The sequence below is a fragment of the Salmo salar genome, chromosome ssa01 (assembly GCF_905237065.1).
Source record: "Salmo salar chromosome ssa01, Ssal_v3.1, whole genome shotgun sequence".
Classification (NCBI taxonomy): Eukaryota; Metazoa; Chordata; class Actinopteri; order Salmoniformes; family Salmonidae; genus Salmo; species Salmo salar.
In genome coordinates this window covers 26,692,836-26,711,841 of record NC_059442.1, presented here as the reverse complement: position 1 = coordinate 26,711,841, position 19,006 = coordinate 26,692,836, and the positions used below count along the sequence as shown (strand labels likewise).

Sequence of the window (19,006 nt, the reverse complement as noted above, 5' to 3'; positions counted from 1 at the left end):
AACAGCATTGGGTTCTCTAGTCCTGACAGCAGGTGATTTCTCTTCGGATAGGGCGACATAGTTAGATCCAGCCTCAGATCCATTGGCAGAGCACATCAAAAGCTCCATTGATTCACTGGACAGATTGGAGCATAGAGATCAAATGTGCTGTTAAGAAGTGTTAAACCGCTGTGCCTTAAACAGGGGCAGGTTTTTGGCCTAAAAGGGGCCATCTGTTAACACTGTAGCTAATTTCCCATTGCACAGGCCCAGTGTGTTGATACTGTTGGAACAGTGAACAAAATAGCCACATATCGGCGATGACACAGTACTTACACTGGCAATGAGACAATACAGATTTACAGTAAGAAATGTGGACACACAGCTGAAAGAAATTCAGTTATGAAAATGCTTTGATCACGCTTGACTTGACCGGTGATGAAGGTGTATCTTCATATTTCAATATGTTTTGGAAATATATTAGCATCAATAGAGGCTTATAGAGACGTGTAATGTCAGTGTTTTGTTGTAGAAACTATTAGTAGCAGCAGGGGTTAAATCCAAATGCACCTTCATACCTTCTTGTTTCCCAATGAACATTTTATTTCTAAGGGTTTCAGATCCAAGCTAAAAGGCAGGAGAACAATCAGAGAGAGGGCAGCTTTACCAAACACTGACACAAAGAAAAATGGAGAGCGAAAAAGGGCTGCTGCAGATGGAATTATGGACGGCCTATGTCTCGTTTCTAAATATGTGTTTACACAAGGCTTGCAATGGGAGGAGAGAATAGAGACAGTTAGGTTATAGTTTGCATTGGCGGAGTGTAAAGAACCCTAAAAGGGTAGAGGCTGAAATGTTATATTATTTTAGACCACAATAGTAAAATGCTCAAATGAATAAGGGCACAGAAATAGTGATAAAACTGGGGTAGGTACAGGGTGGTATTGGGTAGGTACAGGGTGGGATTGGGTAGGTATAGGGTGGTATTGGGTAGGTACAGGGTGGGATTGGGTAGGTACAGGGTAGGATTGGGTAGGTACAGGGTGGGATTGGGTAGGTACAGGGTGGGATTGGGTAGGTACAGGGTGGTATTGGGTAGGTACAGGGTGGGATTGGGTAGGTATAGGGTGGGATTGGGTAGGTACAGGGTGGGATTGGGTAGGTACAGGGTGGGATTGGGTAGGTACAGGGTGGGATTGGGTAGGTACAGGGTGGGATTGGGTAGGTACAGGGTGGGATTGGGTAGGTACAGGGTGGGATTGGGTAGGTAGAGGGTAGGATTGGGTAGGTACAGGGTGGTATTGGGTAGGTACAGGGTGGGATTGGGTCGCTACAGGGTGGGATTGGGTAGGTACAGGGTGGGATTGGGTAGGTACAGGGTGGTATTGGGTAGGTACAGGGTGGGATTGGGTAGGTACAGGGTGGTATTGGGTAGGTACAGGGTGGGATTGGGTAGGTACAGGGTAGGATTGGGTAGGTATAGGGTGGGATTGGGTAGGTACAGGGTAGGATTGGGTAGGTATAGGGTGGGATTGGGTAGGTACAGGGTGGGATTGGGCAGGTACAGGGTGGTATTGGGTAGGTACAGGGTGGGATTGGGTAGGTACAGGGTGGTATTGGGTAGGTACAGGGTGGGATTGGGTAGGTACAGGGTGGGATTGGGTAGGTACAGGGTGGGATTGGGTAGGTATAGGGTGGGATTGGGTAGGTACAGGGTGGGATTGGGTAGGTACAGGGTGGTATTGGGTAGGTACAGGGTGGGATTGGGTAGGTACAGGGTGGGATTGGGTAGGTACAGGGTGGGATTGGGTAGGTATAGGGTGGGATTGGGTAGGTACAGGGTGGGATTGGGTAGGTACAGGGTGGGATTGGGTAGGTACAGGGTGGGATTGGGTAGGTACAGGGTAGGATTGGGTAGGTACAGGGTGGGATTGGGTAGGTACAGGGTGGGATTGGGTAGGTACAGGGTGGGATTGGGTAGGTACAGGGTAGGATTGGGTAGGTACAGGGTGGGATTAGGTAGGTACAGGGTGGGATTGGGTAGGTACAGGGTGGTATTGGGTAGGTACAGGGTGGGATTGGGTAGGTACAGGGTGGGATTGGGTAGGTACAGGGTGGGATTGGGTAGGTACAGGGTGGGATTGGGTAGGTACAGGGTGGGATTGGGTAGGTACAGGGTAGGATTGGGTAGGTATAGGGTGGGATTGGGTAGGTACAGGGTGGGATTGGGTAGGTACAGGGTGGTATTGGGTAGGTACAGGGTGGGATTGGGTAGGTACAGGGTGGGATTGGGTAGGTACAGGGTGGGATTGGGTAGGTATAGGGTGGGATTGGGTAGGTACAGGGTGGGATTGGGTAGGTACAGGGTGGGATTGGGTAGGTACAGGGTGGGATTGGGTAGGTACAGGGTAGGATTGGGTAGGTACAGGGTGGGATTGGGTAGGTACAGGGTGGGATTGGGTAGGTACAGGGTGGGATTGGGTAGGTACAGGGTAGGATTGGGTAGGTATAGGGTGGGATTAGGTAGGTACAGGGTGGGATTGGGTAGGTACAGGGTGGGATTGGGTAGGTACAGGGTGGGATTGGGTAGGTATAGGGTGGGATTGGGTAGGTACAGGGTGGGATTGGGTAGGTACAGGGTGGGATTGGGTAGGTACAGGGTGGTATTGGGTAGGTACAGGGTGGGATTGGGTAGGTACAGGGTGGGATTGGGGTAGGTACAGGGGTGGGATTGGGTAGGTACAGGGTGGGATTGGGTAGGTAGAGGGTGGGATTGGGTAGGTATAGGGTGGGATTGGGTAGGTACAGGGTGGGATTGGGTAGGTAGAGGGTGGGATTGGGGTAGGTACAGGGTGGGATTGGGTAGGTACAGGGTGGGATTGGGGTAGGTACAGGGTGGGATTGGGTAGGTAGAGGGTGGGATTGGGGTAGGTACAGGGTGGGATTGGGTAGGTACAGGGTGGGATTGGGTAGGTACAGGGTGGGATTGGGGTAGGTGTAGGGTGGGATTGGGTAGATACAGGGTGGGATTGGGGTAGGTACAGGGTGGGATTGGGTAGGTATAGGGTGGGATTGGGGTAGGTACGGGGTAATGGGTAAATAGTGATGAAATGGGATTGGGGTACTGTAGGTACGGGGTGATGGGTAAATAATGATAACATGAGATTGGGGTAAGTACGGGGTGATGGGTAAATAGTGATAAAATGGGATTGGGGAGGTACAGGGTGATGGGTAAATAGTGATAAAATGGGATTGGGGGAAGTACAGGGTGATGGGTAAATAGTGATCAAATGGGATTGGGGGAGGTACAGGGTGATGGGTAAATAGTGATAAAATGGGATTGGGGGAGGTACAGGGTGATGGGTAAATAGTGATCAAATGGGATTGGGGGAGGTACAGGGTGATGGGTAAATAGTGATCAAATGGGATTGGGGGAGGTACAGGGTGATGGGGAAATAGTGATAAAATGGGATTGGGGGAGGTACAGGGTGATGGGTAAATATTGAGAAAGTTTGATGACACCAAGTGTAGAATACTGGAGATACAGCTCCATATGCCTATCTGATGCTGTCTGTTTTTATTTAACATATTTAAAGGATGTAGGTTACAAATCCAGGCAACTTAACTTGTACGGTTATTCATTTACCACCTCCTAAATTATTAATGTGTGTAGAAGTTTTGAAGTGTGTATGAGGGGACTTGGGTATGACTCATTAGCACAGTACTGAAGCTCACCAGTTTCCTTCATTCAGTCAGAATAAACTGGCTTTTTACAGATTGCATCCATGCTATCACTTAAGAAAACAGGAACATAACCCAACAAAAGTCTGGCTGAGCCCAGGTGCTATGACTCTGATCTCCTGACATTCTGAGCATCACTGCTACTGTACGGGTTGAATAAACCTCTCGTCTATAAAGACCAGTCTGAAGACTCCAGCGATTCTCCACAGGACCAGTCCAGTGCGCCACGGTGAATGGTGGGAAAAGGGCTCCAGTGCATTGGAGATGTGAGACTCAATAGTCCATTGTCCCTGTGCTCAACAGAATCGCCTTCAACCAATAAGTCAAACGTGGGGGGTGTAGATGAGGTAATCTCTGCAGAAGTGTTCTGCCATGAGACACCTTCATCTGGCCAGGGAACAGTTTGTAAATCCTGTTCCCTCACTCCTCCACTGTAAATCCTGCTGGACAAGGCGGTCTGCACAATAAGTGATAAAGCCAACAATGCTGTTACCCAGCATGGGTCTACGTGTGATAAAACTGTATGGAGGGTTTAAATGATTTGTTTAAGTCCTACATTTAATTCATTGGGTTCATTTTGGTTTCCTTCTCTCAACAATCATTTGATCTTAAAAAGGAAAGAGGGAAAGTTATTTAACATTTAAACATAGTTGTTTAAAAGTTAAACTAACATACAGTGAGTAGGACTACAGTCTCCCCCACTTCAATTTCCAGAATTGGCTGTCTGCCAGTGAAGGTCATATCATGGAGGTTGGTTGAGCAGGTGGCATGGTATTTTACTGGGCATTTATTTCATAGAAATCAACGCGAACAAGGTAATTAACACTTAGTTTACACGAAATATACAGCAATAATCAAATATGTTTACCGAAAAACACAACAATAATCAAATGTGTAAAAAAAAAACATGTAGAAAGTTGAAAAACAATATTGATTTAATGCACAAACATAAGTACATATCTTCATAACCTCTGTTACAATAATTATGTGAGAGAATGAGACTGGCAGTTTGGATTTGAGCAGTTCTTCACATTTCTGATGAGTGGGCGCCTTCAAAGACTTGTGATTTTTGAGGCGCAGCGGTTTGGATAGAGCTCAGCTCATTATCATACAGCTGTATGGTTATCTCCCGCTTCGTCTTCACTATTCTTTATAATATGTGGCATTAACAAAGATGTGTGGTCAGTGATAATGGTAGGCACGCGACCAAAGAGGCACGCGGCATCTTTGTGGATGAGGGCGCACCCAATGACGCACAGCCAACTGGAGAGTGCAAAATGGATGCACAGGTTAAAAAAAGGAAAGGGTAATCCGTTTTACGATTATCTGGAATGTCTGCTAGTGCAATATAAACCACACAAACTATATCAAATGTTAACTAATAGTTATCCAATGTTAAAGGTGCAATCTGGGAGAGATAACGAGTCACAATTAATTATAGACTGGGTAAAATACACAGGATTTTCGTACAAATGCTATGATATTAATTTCTTAATTACCGATAATAACATCAAATAAAGAGGATGCCATTTAATTGCTATTAATTAATAAAATAATAATTACTCAAAATATATTTGGAATAAAAGTGCGTAACAACATATAGCAATTATCCTTTGTTAAACAAATTCAAAATTGCTGTAAGGCTACACGTGCTGAAAACCCCTTTCAGTGAACCAAAAACATATCAACAGATGCCGAATGTCGAGAGACAACGGCAGGATTATTACAATTGGACATGAGGGTTGGTTGCAACAGGCGTGGATGGAAAGGGGCGGTGTTTATTGATTGACAGTATTCATAATAACTACACAAGTATAAAACGTGAACCGAGACTTGAAACACCCTTCATTAAGAAACAGAGTGCTCTGTGACTGATGTCCTGCCACATTTTCACAACAATATTGGCGCCACCAGAAGCTTTCTGTATAAGCAAAGCGCAAGAGTTGCATCGACACAACGCCAAGAGAAAACACCTTTTCAGCAGGATCAAGATGGAAGGTCAACGTAAAGACAGAAGGATGAATAAACTGTGGATATTGACGTTACTGTTATGCGTTTAACCTGCATCTCACTGTCTGGATAACAAGGTTTCTCAACTTCTGCGCGTTTTGGATTGCGGAGCTCGATCTCGCCCAAAAGGGTTTTGAAGAAGGATTTATTTATTTTATCATTTCCAAATTTCATATTTCATCATCACAGCTTGGAATAGGAGCCTTCTGTGGGGAAGAGGATATTTTTCAAAGGATACGAACCGATCTGTGGAAAAGAATGGCAACTTGGTTTACATTTATCATCGCAATTATTATAACGATTTTTAAGCAGGTAATTTTATAGTTAAACTATTATTCGAATCGTTTATGCCTAGATGTTGACACAGCAACAATGTAATAATACTACGCCTATAATAATGCACAATGTAATGGCATATACTACGCCTATAATAATGCAAAATGTAATAGCATATACTACGCCTATAATAATGCACAATGTAAATTATTGCACTGAAATATTGTTCTAATTTATTAATTGATTCTCTTCCTTTAGGTTCTGGGATCTGGTGTATTCGAGCTTGATCTTCATCAGTTTCAGAATAATAGAGGTTTGCTGGCAAACGGCGTAGCTTGCGGTCCAGATTGTAGGACTTTTTTCCGAGTTTGCTTGAAGAACTACCAGACCGTCGTGTCACCAGGTGACTGCTACTTCGGCAGTGTCGTTACACCTGTACTAGGCACCAACTCGTTCAGCGTCATGGAGGACGGCACGTTCACTAAACCTATTCGCCTGCCACTCACCCACTTTGCATGGCCGGTAAGACGCTATGCATTGCCTATAATACCACATTGAAGTGGTTGAGAATATATATGCCTATTGCTACATGGAATAACGGTGTTTGCAATAAGATGGTTGGTGAAGAGCTAAACATAAATCAAACATTTTATTCAATAGATGTTATCTAAAGAAGAAAATAATAAGGAAAAAATATGTGCAACTGAAAAAATGAAACTCACGATAGGCTAATATTTTTTCTCCACTCCTAGGGATCGTTTTCTCTAATCATTGAAGCATGGTATTCTCCTTCAGCGGATCTACCTGAAGGTGAGTGGCGCGATACATACATGACCACCGCTAGAGGGATACATGGCACTGTTACAGATGCATGACAAATACTCCCAATGCTCTAGATTTAAATCATTACGCAGTATAGATAAATGCAATTCATGGAGTATAAATAAATGCAATTTATACATAAATGTTGCAGTTATAATGAAACTTGGAAATATGAATGTGTTGATGTCCATGTGGCATGATGAATTACGTGCAACAGAGCACTTCTTTCATGCTCTGTGTCCAACACAATCGCACTTCCTCTGGTTTATTTTAAGCGTGGGAAAGTGTTCAAGTCTTTAGTGAGAATATCTAAACCTTGCCAAAAGCCTCTGACTGCTTTTCCTGTATTTTACACCTTTTGCTGTTCCGCCCTTTGGAAGGGGAATAATGGGTTGAAAATATTTTGCTGACATAAAGGAAGATGACATTTCAATCGCAGTCCACCGACCCACTTGAAAAAATAGGGCACAGGCCTTGATATATGCCTATCATAAACTGAAAACTTGCATTAAACATTTACTTTCTATATATCCTATTGAGAGAAATAATTTAAGACAATGTGCACTGTTTGTTTGGCCTTTTTAAAAAGCATGCAATAATACAGAAGCAGCCTATTTGATAGGCCACACTATCTTGACGCATGCTTTTTGTTCTCTATCCCAGCAGATACAAACAACCCTGCCTTATTGATTAGTTATTTTGCCATCCAAAGAAAGTTGGAAGTAGGAGATGAGTGGTCCCAGGATGTGCAGAGTGTGAGGCAGACGGAGTTAAGGTACTCATACCGGTTCATCTGCCATGCAAATTACTACGGGGACAGTTGTTCCAAAATATGCGCTCCAAGAGACGACCGTTTTGGCCACTACACCTGCAACCCTGACGGTCAAATATCATGTCTACCGGGCTGGAAGGGACAATACTGCGAAGAACGTAAGCAATCCGAATAAAATGTTCTGGGTTTCTTAAGAAGACTTTTCACAATATATAGTAGGATGTTATTTCTCAAAGTATTTGCATAATAGGGCCTATAGTGTCGAGATGCCGCTGCTCTAGAAAGGCTTAGGTTTGCAGTTTGGAGTGACAAGGATGAGCGAAAATAGCGCTGCGCGCTCCCTCACAACCCAGCCGCTTCACCCCTAGATTTCTCACAACTTTGGGCACATGTGGGTAGAATAATCCCGGGTAGCGTTCTGGTAAAGCAGCACGCGCCGGGTTAATCGCGGCATTATTATCAGCCACGCGCCACTAAATTGCGGGCTCTATTGTTGAGCGGTAGGGCAGCAGCTGCAAACAGGGTTCAACAGCCTACCAACAACAATGGGGCAGCTGTCCGCTTTTGAGACCAAGCATCTGCTCAGGCCTAACCAGCCGTTAAACACTAGTCTTGTAACCATGCAAATTCAATGTCACAACACAGAAACAGCAAATGAAGGTTTCATTAGAAATCGACAGGTAACCGTTTTGATACTACAACAGTGGGAAGGGGATTCCTAGTCCAAGCCAGAAGCTTTATGATGTATTGTTGAATGAGTTTACAAAAAATAAAGTTCCTCTTTTGTCTCATTTTCATATGCAGCAATTTGCCTTGAAGGGTGCAGCAAAATAAATGGAAATTGCTCAAGGCCAGGACAGTGTGTGTAAGTATACAATAGTTATTCTAGTGTGTGTTTGTGTGTGTGTTTACATGCATGCTTGTCTGCCTGCATGTGTATTTGCCTGCATGTGTGTAAGTACACAGTGCTAAAGGTGTGATGTTTTGTTTGTGACAGATGCAGAGAGGGCTGGCAGGGCACCTTCTGTAATGAGTGTAAGAGGCATCCATCCTGCAAACATGGCACCTGTCAGCAGCCCTGGCAGTGCACCTGCAAAGAAGGCTGGGGAGGCCTCCTCTGTGACCAAGGTCAGTGTCTCAGGCTCCTCTAGGTCCTGCTGTGAAACAATACAGAAGTACTGCTGTTCAATAGCCCATTGGGGGAAACCACAGGACATGCTATATGACAGTATAAATATGACATGTTCCTATAATATTGCAAGAGTCATCAGGCATCCTGATTATGATAGGAGACTAGGGGTGAGGAGTAACTGTTTTTCATATACACATTTATCCACAGATCTGAACTATTGCACTCATCACAAGCCATGTCGTAATGGGGCCACTTGTATGAACACGGGCCAGGGGAGCTACACCTGTACCTGCCAGCCGGGCTTCACAGGGGATAAGTGTGACAGCGAGGTCAGGGAGTGCGACAGCCAGCCCTGTCGGAACGGAGGCCAGTGCTTGGTAAGCCCGGAAAGCCTATCCGTTTCCCACAACACACAGCACACACAGGCTTTCCTGTTTTTGTTTTTCCTATATCTATCCACATCTCTGGGCCGGTATAGAAGAATGCAACAGACAGACCTTTAGCCAGTTCACATACTCTCTCCTGTAAATGAATGTAATTCAACCTGGGGCACAGGGGGCATGAGAATTATGAGATAATAATGTGGAGTCGCAAGGGCATCGAAATGAGAGGCACAGCAAGAAACCTACACTGAATTTTGCTGCGATTGTTTCCTGTGACAGTGGGCTGTGATAACCTCTGTCTATCTGTGGCCAACAGGACCTTGAGAACGGCTATAGGTGTGCATGCCCACAGGGGTTCGAGGGGACGCACTGCGAGCACAGAATGCTGACTTGTGCCGATTCACCCTGCTTCCACGGGAAGTGCAGAGAAAGGGACAACGGGCGGAGCTACATGTGCGAGTGCCCAGGGGGCTTCACTGGACTCAACTGTGAGAAAAAAGTGGACAAATGCACCTCCCTGCCCTGTACAAATGGTATGTGATAGTTTCCACTCTCTCTACATCTCAACAACAACAATTAGAAGGAATTTGTTTATTGTCTTTGAGTTCTTTTCTACACTGTCAGTACAGAGCACTAACTCAAACAAATCAATTTGAAATGTTCTCTCTAGAGACATCTGCATTAGAGCTAACCTCAATTGAATATGATGTGCACTGTTTGGTAATGCTGGGCTGTTCTGTTCAGGTGGACGTTGTGTTATCCACGGCACCACACGTTGGTGCAGCTGCCGATCAGGCTTCACCGGCCCACGCTGCGAGATCAACATCAACGAGTGTTCCATGAACCCCTGCGCCAACGGAGCCACCTGCATGGACCGCATCAACGAATACACCTGTATCTGCCCCCTGGGCTACACCGGCCGCAACTGTGACAAGCCCACTGACAGCTGTGCCTCCAAACCCTGCCTGAACGGTGGGACCTGCACCAACGGGGCCAAAGGCCAGCCTGCTGACTGCACCTGCTCAGCCCACTTCAGCGGCACCCAGTGCCAGTACTACGATGTGCCTTTACTCATCTCCCCCAGCCCCAGCCCCAGCCCCAGCCCCGTCAGAGAGCCCCAAGACAGGCTCCACTGGGCAGCCATCTGTCTGGGTGTGGGCCTGGTAGTGCTCCTGGTGCTGATCTTCATGGTGGTCATGGTCCTGCGCCACATCCAGCAGCAGAGGAAGAGGGAGCAGGACTCCGAGACCATGAACAACCTTTCACATTTCCAGAAGGAGAACCTCATTTCTGACCTGCAGCTGAAGAACACCAACAAAAAGGTGGACCTGGACCTGGAGGTGGATTGTCCCAGGGAGAAGTCCCAAAACCACAAACACATCAACTACCACTTGGACTACAAAACCTCCAAGGAGTACAAGGATGAAGCGTCGCAAGAGGATAAAGATGAGAACTGTAAAAAGATGATAGAGGAGAAAATGCCGTTGAGTAGAAAGTACAGGTAAGTTCAAATGCTGCCTGCAGATGACAACCTGGATAGATTTGACCTACTTCCTATTCTCCAGTGTTTGATAAATGACAGTGGTTTGGTGTTTAAGTGTTGACATGTTATCTTTTCATTTACAGCGAAAGGCCAGAGTGTAGGATAGCAACGATATGTTCTTCAAGAGATTCAATATACCAGTCTGTGTTTGTGATAGCAGAGGAGAAAAATGAATGCGTCATAGCAACTGAGGTAAGCCTATTTTTTTCACATTTCCTCTGAACATGTTCCTGCAACTCTTGACAGCATGTCATTAACAGTTATCAATCAGCAATGCAAAAATGTATCAAGGTTTCCACTATATTGCTCTGATGATTAAACTAGTTAACTTTTTGTCTTCTACTACCAGGTATAATACATGGAGGGTATCAGACATTCTGAAGAATGGATATCTTCTGGACTGTTTACAGTGTAGAAACAGACAGGGATTTATTTAACTGTGAATTGCTGCTCTTGAAAACTTGATAACTGGACCGAGCCGGTGTGCTCTATGAATGCAATAGGACTCAAACTACAGAACTTTGTAAGAATGTAAGGACTGAACAGACTGTGAGAAATAATACACAACTTGGACTTTTGGATGTTTCACCTTCAGGGTGTACTGACAGATTCAGCCTCTTGACAGGACTTGTCCCACCATATCCATGAAAAACAGGCCTATGTGTTTATGCCACCTTGCTCATCAGCAGGACGGGAGGGCTCTGTCTGGAGATACTCCACCTTATTTTGATAATCAGCAACCAACCAATAAACTTACTGCCAACAAGACTGTGGAAGAAGCCAGATACTTCCATTTACCCTGGTGATGTGCTACAGTATGCAAAAAAGGAGACTTTGTTTAATAAACTTTCAAGGAGAGAAAAAAAATACTAGAAACGGTTCATTTTTTGAGAATATTTGAGACCCAGGCCTATGTCAATTTTGTAAATTATTATTCGTATTTTTTTTTACATTAAAAATGTTAATAAAGAATGTATGCATCCCGAATCACAGAGCCTTAAGTATGGGCTATAGAGCTTAATGCCCTGCTTCTTCTTGGATCCATTGCACAACAAAAACGGAAGGGAAAATACTTTTAAGAGAAAACAACTGATGCAATAAATGACGTAGTGCCAGGAGGATTCAAGAAGAAGCTATTTTTACTTCTTATTATGCAACATTGCCCAGAAATGAAAACAAAGAAAAACAAAAGTGACTATCATACCAAGGACGCCTATAATTAGAATTGACATTACTGAACCAATAATGTTTTTTTAAAGATTAGTATTTCACTAGTTATTTAAATATTATGAAGCACTGGTCTTTCTATTATGTTTTATACGATTATTTTGTAAATAATGTATATTTATAAATTTAGAAGTCGGTGTACAACGGTTTTCAATTTGATGCCCAAAAAGTAGAATTTATTTTAATGTTTAATGTTGTTGTGATTGTTGTTTTTTAAACAATGAAAACATATCTGGTACACTGTTGTTTGTTCGTTTCATGTTGAGTAGAAGTGGTCAACTATAGAGCTTTCAATTTGCCTAGATATTGGAATGATCAAGAACCTTCCGTTGAAGTCCATCCCGTTGTGGAAATGGCTTCATTGTCTAGATGATGTATGACCTTGTAGCAGTTCTAGTAATCACATGTATACAGTGGTGACTGGTGAGTCAATGTGATGTGAAATCAATGTGCACGCAATCATTTAGTGGACAGTATTGTATTTGACAGCAATGTGAGAAATATGGACAAAAGTTATATATAAAAAAAAATTGAATAAAAATGTTGAAGTACAGTACACAGAATGGTCAATATTTGTATGGAAGTGTTTTTTTTTCTTTCAAAAAGAACATCAATCTCATCCTTATGCCCCTTGTTGTCAAGCATTCAAGTTGCTTTAAACTGGATTAACTCCATTTGAGTCAATGAGCAGTCATTTTGACTCATTCGCTCTTAACAGTCTAATAAATACATTTAATATATGCTATCGAAGAAAAAAATATGTGGGTTGTGTTTATGAAGGTCTGGGTAACATCAGAATAAGACTTTATTAGTTTTTCATTAGTTTATGTTACTGTAGGCTATCTGTTGCTGCATGTGACTCTGTAGGAGGATTTGAAAAAGTACATTTTTGGTGCTCCGGGGAAAAAAATGACAAAACTGTTTGTGATATCGAAATTCTTACAACATACATGTGTTAAATAGACTTATTTAGGAAAAGTCAAGGGTGGAGGGGACATTACTTAAACAATTGTAGAGGTAATAGAATTTTTAATTCGTATTGAGTCAAAATGACTCACTCGGCTTTTCTGGTGTTAAAATGTCAAGCTGTTTCCTTGGGTGTCCACCCCATAAGTTAAAATATTGAGACGAGGAGGGAACACAATCTGGAAAAGAGGCTACTTAACAAAACCAGGCAGATGCTTTGGGGTGTGACCCTACACCACTGGGAAAATCAGTGCCTCCTCTCTAACTGAGCGTGAACGCAGCAAATAGGGCCCCAAGAGTCCAGTGCCAAGTTACCGGCAGCTTTGAAGGGGTGCTAAAGCCAACACAACACCCCAGCCAGTCCAGATCTCCCAACAAAGACAACTATCCCATGCTTAACACCTGATCATCCATCTCTGCTATTATATTGATTAGTTTGATGAATTATTTTGTCTTAACTACCCTAACACCCCCACTTTTGTCTTTTTCCACATATTCTTTCTCATTTTATAACCCTTTCAGACATCTACCATAAAGCCACATATTTTCATTGTGTTATAATCAAAGCATCCTGTTTTTGGCCAATTGACATCATTTCCTGCATCCCGTCAGATTAAAATGCACAGGACACCGGCCAACAACTTTTCTCTCACATCTGTTACAAAAAGACTGCATGTTGATAAAAAATTAATTCTCCCATTCCTATTTCCCACGGTTACAAACATCATTATCAATTGCTCTATGTTCTTCACAAGTATAAGATGTTTGATTATAAAGGCATTTATTCATCACAAAAATCCTAGAAGTCCTATAAAAAACAAACATAGTAAATGACTGATAGAAAGAGAGTACCTAAACATGCTTCAGGCCAGCTTGAACAAAAGAGAATCAAGTGCTCAACCCCAACTAGTGACTTTCCAGGAATATAAAGAAAATAGTAAATAACTGCTTTACAACACTCAAACAATGAGAATTAAATCTAAATTAAACCTAAAACAGTTTTCAAAATAGAGTGTATTGACAATAATTAGCATGTTAACATTGAGGAAAGGGCATCTGATCTCAGGAAATACAGTAACTTCAGACAGAGGTTTCCTTTCTTTTTGTAATGTTCTTAATTAACACATGGGGGCAGTAAACCATACATGGAAGTTACTTCCAACATTTCCTTCAATACTTAAAATGAGAATTGGATAACTGGAGGCACAGGGAGTATTCTATATTTTAAGATTTTGTGATGATATCAAATAAGCTGTTGTATATGGAACACCATTATCAGACTGTGTTGTTCATGCCACGGTAGGACCAAAACATCATTGTCCTAGCCTGAGGTTTTATTTATTTTTTATTTATTTCACCTTTATTTAAACAGGTAGGCTAGTTGAGAACAAGTTCTCATTTGCAACTGCGACCTGGCCAAAATAAAGCATAGCAATTTGACACATACAACAACACAGAGTTACACATGGAATAAACAAAACATACAGTCAATAATACAGTAGAACAAAAGAAAACAAAAAGTCTATATACAGTGAGTGCAAATGAGGTAAGTTAAGGCAATAAATAGGCCATGGTGGCAAAGTAATTACAATATAGCAATTAAACACTGGAATGGTAGATGTGCAGAAGATGAATGTGCAAGTAGAGATACTGGGGTGCAAAGGAGCAAGATGAATAAATAAATACAGTATGGTAATGAGGTAGGTAGATATATGGGCTGTTTACAGATGGGCTATGTACAGGTGCAGTGATCTGTGAGCTGCTCTGACAGCTGGTGCTTAAAGCTAGTGAGGGAGATATGAGTCTCCAGCTTCAGAGATTTTTGCAGTTCGTTCCAGTCATTGGCAGCAGAGAACTGGAAGGAAAGACGACCATAGGAGGAATTGGCTTTGGGGGTGACCAGTGAGATATACCTGCTGGAGCGCGTGCTACGAGTGGGTGCTGCTATGGTGACCAGTGAGCTGAGATAAGGCGGGGCTTTACCTAGCAGAGACTTATAGATAACCTGTAGCCAGTGGGTTTAGCGACGAGTATGAAGCGAGGGCCAACCAATGAGAGCGTACAGGTCGCAATGGTGGGTAGTGTATGGGGATTTGGTGACAAAATGGTTGGCATTGTGATAGTCTGCATCCAGTTTGTTGAGTAGAGTGTTGGAGGCTATTATATAGATGACATCACCGAAGTCGAGGATCGGTAGGATGGTCAGTTTTACGAGGGTATGTTTGGCAGCATGAGTGAAGGATGCTTTGTTGCGATTTAAGAAGCCGATTCTAGATTTAATTTTGGATTGGAGATGCTTAATGTGAGTCTGGAAGGAGAGTTTACAGTCTAACCAGACACCCAGGTATTTGTAGTTGTCCACGTATTCTAAGTCAGAACCGTCCAGAGTAGTGATGCTGGACGGGCGAGCAGGTGCGGGCAGTGATCGATTGAATAGCATGCATTTAGTTTTACTTGCGTTTAAGAGCAGTTGGAGGCCACGGAAGGAGAGTTGTATGGCATTGAAGCTCGTCTGGAGGTTAGTTAACACAGTGTCCAAAGAGGGGCCAGAAGTATACAGAATGGTGTCGTCTGCGTAGAGGTGGATCAGAGAATCACCAGCAGCAAGAGCAACATCATTGATGTATACAGAGAAGAGAGTCGGCCCGAGAATTGAACCCTGTGGCACACCCATAGAGACTGCCAGAGGTCCGGACAACAGGCCCTCCGATTTGACACACTGAACTCTATCAGAGAAGTAGTTGGTTAACCAGGCGAGGCAATCATTTGAGAAACCAAGGCTGTCGAGTCTGCCAATAAGAATGTGGTGATTGACAGAGTCGAAAGCCTTGGCCAGGTCGATGAATATGGCTGCACAGTAATGTCTCTTATCGATGGCGCTTATGATGTTGTTTAGGACCTTGAGCGTGGCTGAGGTGCACCCATGACCAGCTCTGAAACCAGATTGCATAGCGGACAAGGTACGGTGGGATTCGAAATGGTCGGTAATCTGTTTGTTAACTTGGCTTTCGAAGACCTTAGAAAGACAGGGCAGGATAGGTATAGGTCTGTAGCAGTTTGGGTCTAGAGTGTCACCCCCTTTGAAGAGGGGGATTACTTCGGCAGCTTTCCGATCTTTGGGAATCTCAGACGATACGAAAGAGAGGTTGAACAGGCTAGTAATAGGGGTTGCGACAATTTCGGCAGATCATTTTAGAAAGAGAGGGTCCAGATTGTCTAGCCCGGCTGATTTGTATGGGTCCAGATTTTGCAGCTCTTTCAGAACAGCTATCTGGATTTGGGTGAAGGAGAAATGGGGGGGGGGGGGGTTTGGCGGATTGCTGTGGAGGGTGCCAGGCAGTTGACCGGGGTAGGGGTAGCCAGGTGGAAAGCATGGCCAGCCGTTGAGAAATGCTTATTGAAATTCTCAATTATAGTGGATTTATCGGTGGTAACAGTGTTTCCTAGCCTCAGAGCAGTGGGCAGCTGGGAGGAGGTGCTCTTATTCTCCATGGACTTTACAGTGTCACAGAACTTTTTTGAGTTAGTACTACAGGATGCAAATTTCTGTTTGAAAAAGCTAGCCATAGCTTTTCTAACTGCCTGTGTATATTTGTTCCTAACTTCCCTGAAAAGTTGCATATCACGGGGGCTATTCGATGCTAATGCAGAACGCCACAGGATGTTTTTGTACTGGTCAAGGGCAGACATGTCTGGAGTGAACCAAGGACTATATCTATTCCTAGTTCTACATTTTTTTGAGTGGGGCATGCTTATTTAAGATGGTGAGGAAGGCACTTTTAAAGAATAGCCAGGCATCATCTACTGACGGGATGAGGTCAATGTCATTCCAGGATACCCCGGCCAGGTCGATTAGAAAGGCCTGCTCGCAGAAGTGTTTTAGGGAGCGTTTGACAGTGATGAGGGGTGGTCGTTTGGTTGCAGACCCATTACGGATGCAGGCAATGAGGCAGTGATCGCTGAGATCTTGATTGAAAACAGCAGGGGTGAATTTGGAGGGCGAGTTAGTTAGGATGACATCTATGAGGGTGCCCGTGTTTACGGATTTGGGGTTGTACCTGGTAGGTTCATTGATAATTTGTGAGATTGAGGGCATCAAGCTTAGATTGTAGGACGGCCGGGGTGTTAAGCATGTCTCAGTTTAGGTCACCTAGTAGCACGAGCTCAGAAGATAGATGGGGGGCAATCAATTCACATATGGTATCGAGGGCACAGCTGGGGGCAGAGGGAGGTCTATAGCAAGCGGCAACAGTGAGAGACTTGTTTCTGGAAAGGTGAATTTTTTTAAGTAGAAGCTCGAATTGTTTGGGTACAGACTTGGATAGTAATACAGAACTCTGCAGGCTATCTTTGCAGTAGATTGCAACACCGCCCCCTTTGGCAGTTCTATCTTGGTGGAAAATGTTATAGTTAGCGATGGAGATTTCAGGGTTTTTGGCGGTTTTCCTAAGCCATGATTCAGACATGGCTAAGACATCTGGGTTGGCAGAGTGTGCTAAAGCAGTGAATAAAACAAACTTAGGGAGTAGGCTTCTGATGTTAACATGCATGAAAGCAAGGCTTTTACGGTTACAGAGGTCAACAAATGAGAGCACCTGGGGAGTGGGAGTGGAGCTAGGCACTGCAGGACCTGGATTAACCTCCACATCACCAGAGGAACAGAGGAGAAGTAGGCTGAAGGTAAATCTTGTACTTAAGCGTCATTCATTGATCAGGTATGATACAAGCTTATATAGGGTGCTAGAGAGACACCTAAGAAGAGAACAGATGTTAAAAGGGCTTTACAATACTTGGATCTTATTCTGCAAGCTAATGCTTCTATTTATAGCTAATCTCATTAGCTGCTTCTGCGGTATCGCACTATGTGACACTCAAGGATATAATGTGAGCTCCGTTTTCACACATGGTTAAAAAGAGACTGCAGGCTTGCTGCTTGCCTTACTTTCCTGACAGTGGAGAGCAATGAAGCAAACATTCATATACATACAGTACTTCAAAGTACTTCAAAGAGAGTAAACATGTATTTTTCAAACACTACTATCACACCAACATCCATGGTGGAATTGCAAGATCTCAAGCAAAGCATTTTTACAGGATATACTCAATTCAACTCACAAGTTTGGACATTGGACAGCCAGTGTCACTGTCAGTCTATGTATAACCAGGGAACATAATGTAAGAGCTTTCAACATCCTGTGAATGGAGCAAAAATAGCTTGCCGTTTCTGTGTTACGTAAACTATCCTCTGAAATACAATGAACGGATGGAAGAATTAATGAATTAAGTAATTCATGAATTAATGAATTATTGAATTACTTTATATGTCTGTGTCTTTTATGTGACTCATGATTATTAGATACCATTTTCAGTAAATCAAACGACTACAAGATTGCAAGTACAGTAGGCTACATTGCACATTACTTCCAGTGACACCTCAAGTAAAGATCAAATTACACACTTAATAATTCCCCTCTCCTATCAAAACAGTTGTGATGCTCAAAATCAATTCAGATAGTAGAGGAGAATGGGGTAAGTTGAGCCATTTTTTTTCATTCAGCATTACTCCGTCAATAGAAATAGTATAATTTTCTGACAAAGATGTACACATATATTTCTCTGGTAATAATCAGAATTAATTTAAACATTTCAGTTTTGAAAACATAGCTTGTCCAAAAAAAGTGGTCTCTTGGCACAACTTACCTCAGTTTTCACAACTTACCACATACCTGGGGTAAGTTTTGCCAAGAGACCACTTTTTTTGTCTTTTAATCATTTTAACCGAAAGGTTGCTGGATCGAATCCCTGAGCTGACAAGGTAAAAATCTGTCGTTCAGCCCCTGAACAAGGCAGTTAACCCACTGTTCCCCGTAGGCCGTCATTGTAAATAAGAATTTGATCTTAACTGCCTCGCCTATTTAAATAAAGGTTAAATAAATAAAAAAATATTTAAACAATTTAGAAACAAGCATCATGAAACCTCTAACACAATACATTCATTTTACTTTGTGCAAATATTTTTGGGGACCAAATTTGCTTACCTCTTTTTCCATGCCATGTGGTTTCTTCCTTCACAGACTCCATGAAATGATGACCTCTTCCTAAATATTTGGTCAAATTATTAATTTGGTTTATGGCTTCCTAGAAACAATGGTGGC

General features: G+C 43.1%; 2 protein-coding genes across 3 annotated transcripts; one reads left to right on the top strand and one right to left on the bottom strand.

Moving 5' to 3' along the window:
* Positions 1–1,309: 1,309 nt before the first annotated feature.
* On the bottom strand, positions 1,310–4,094 carry LOC123726643 (extensin-2-like). The gene is made up of 2 exons (XM_045693801.1): positions 4,050–4,094; positions 1,310–3,103 (listed from the first exon to the last, which is right to left on the bottom strand). The coding sequence occupies exons 1-2, from the start codon at positions 4,092–4,094 to the stop codon at positions 1,310–1,312; spliced, it is 1,839 nt and encodes a 612-aa protein (XP_045549757.1).
* Positions 4,095–5,521: 1,427 nt separating this feature from the next.
* Positions 5,522–12,438, top strand: LOC106589077 (delta-like protein 4). Of its 2 annotated transcripts, none has more exons than XM_014178857.2 (11): positions 5,522–6,042; positions 6,265–6,528; positions 6,759–6,816; positions 7,495–7,758; positions 8,405–8,465; positions 8,598–8,728; positions 8,940–9,109; positions 9,432–9,648; positions 9,860–10,616; positions 10,742–10,850; positions 11,008–12,438. In XM_014178857.2, the coding sequence occupies exons 1-11, from the start codon at positions 5,989–5,991 to the stop codon at positions 11,011–11,013; spliced, it is 2,091 nt and encodes a 696-aa protein (XP_014034332.1). In that variant the 5' UTR covers positions 5,522–5,988; the 3' UTR covers positions 11,014–12,438. The 2 variants fall into 2 exon arrangements, with proteins under 2 accessions (XP_014034332.1, XP_014034266.1); XM_014178791.2 differs by having other exon boundaries at positions 5,527–6,042; positions 7,492–7,758.
* Positions 12,439–19,006: the final 6,568 nt, after the last annotated feature.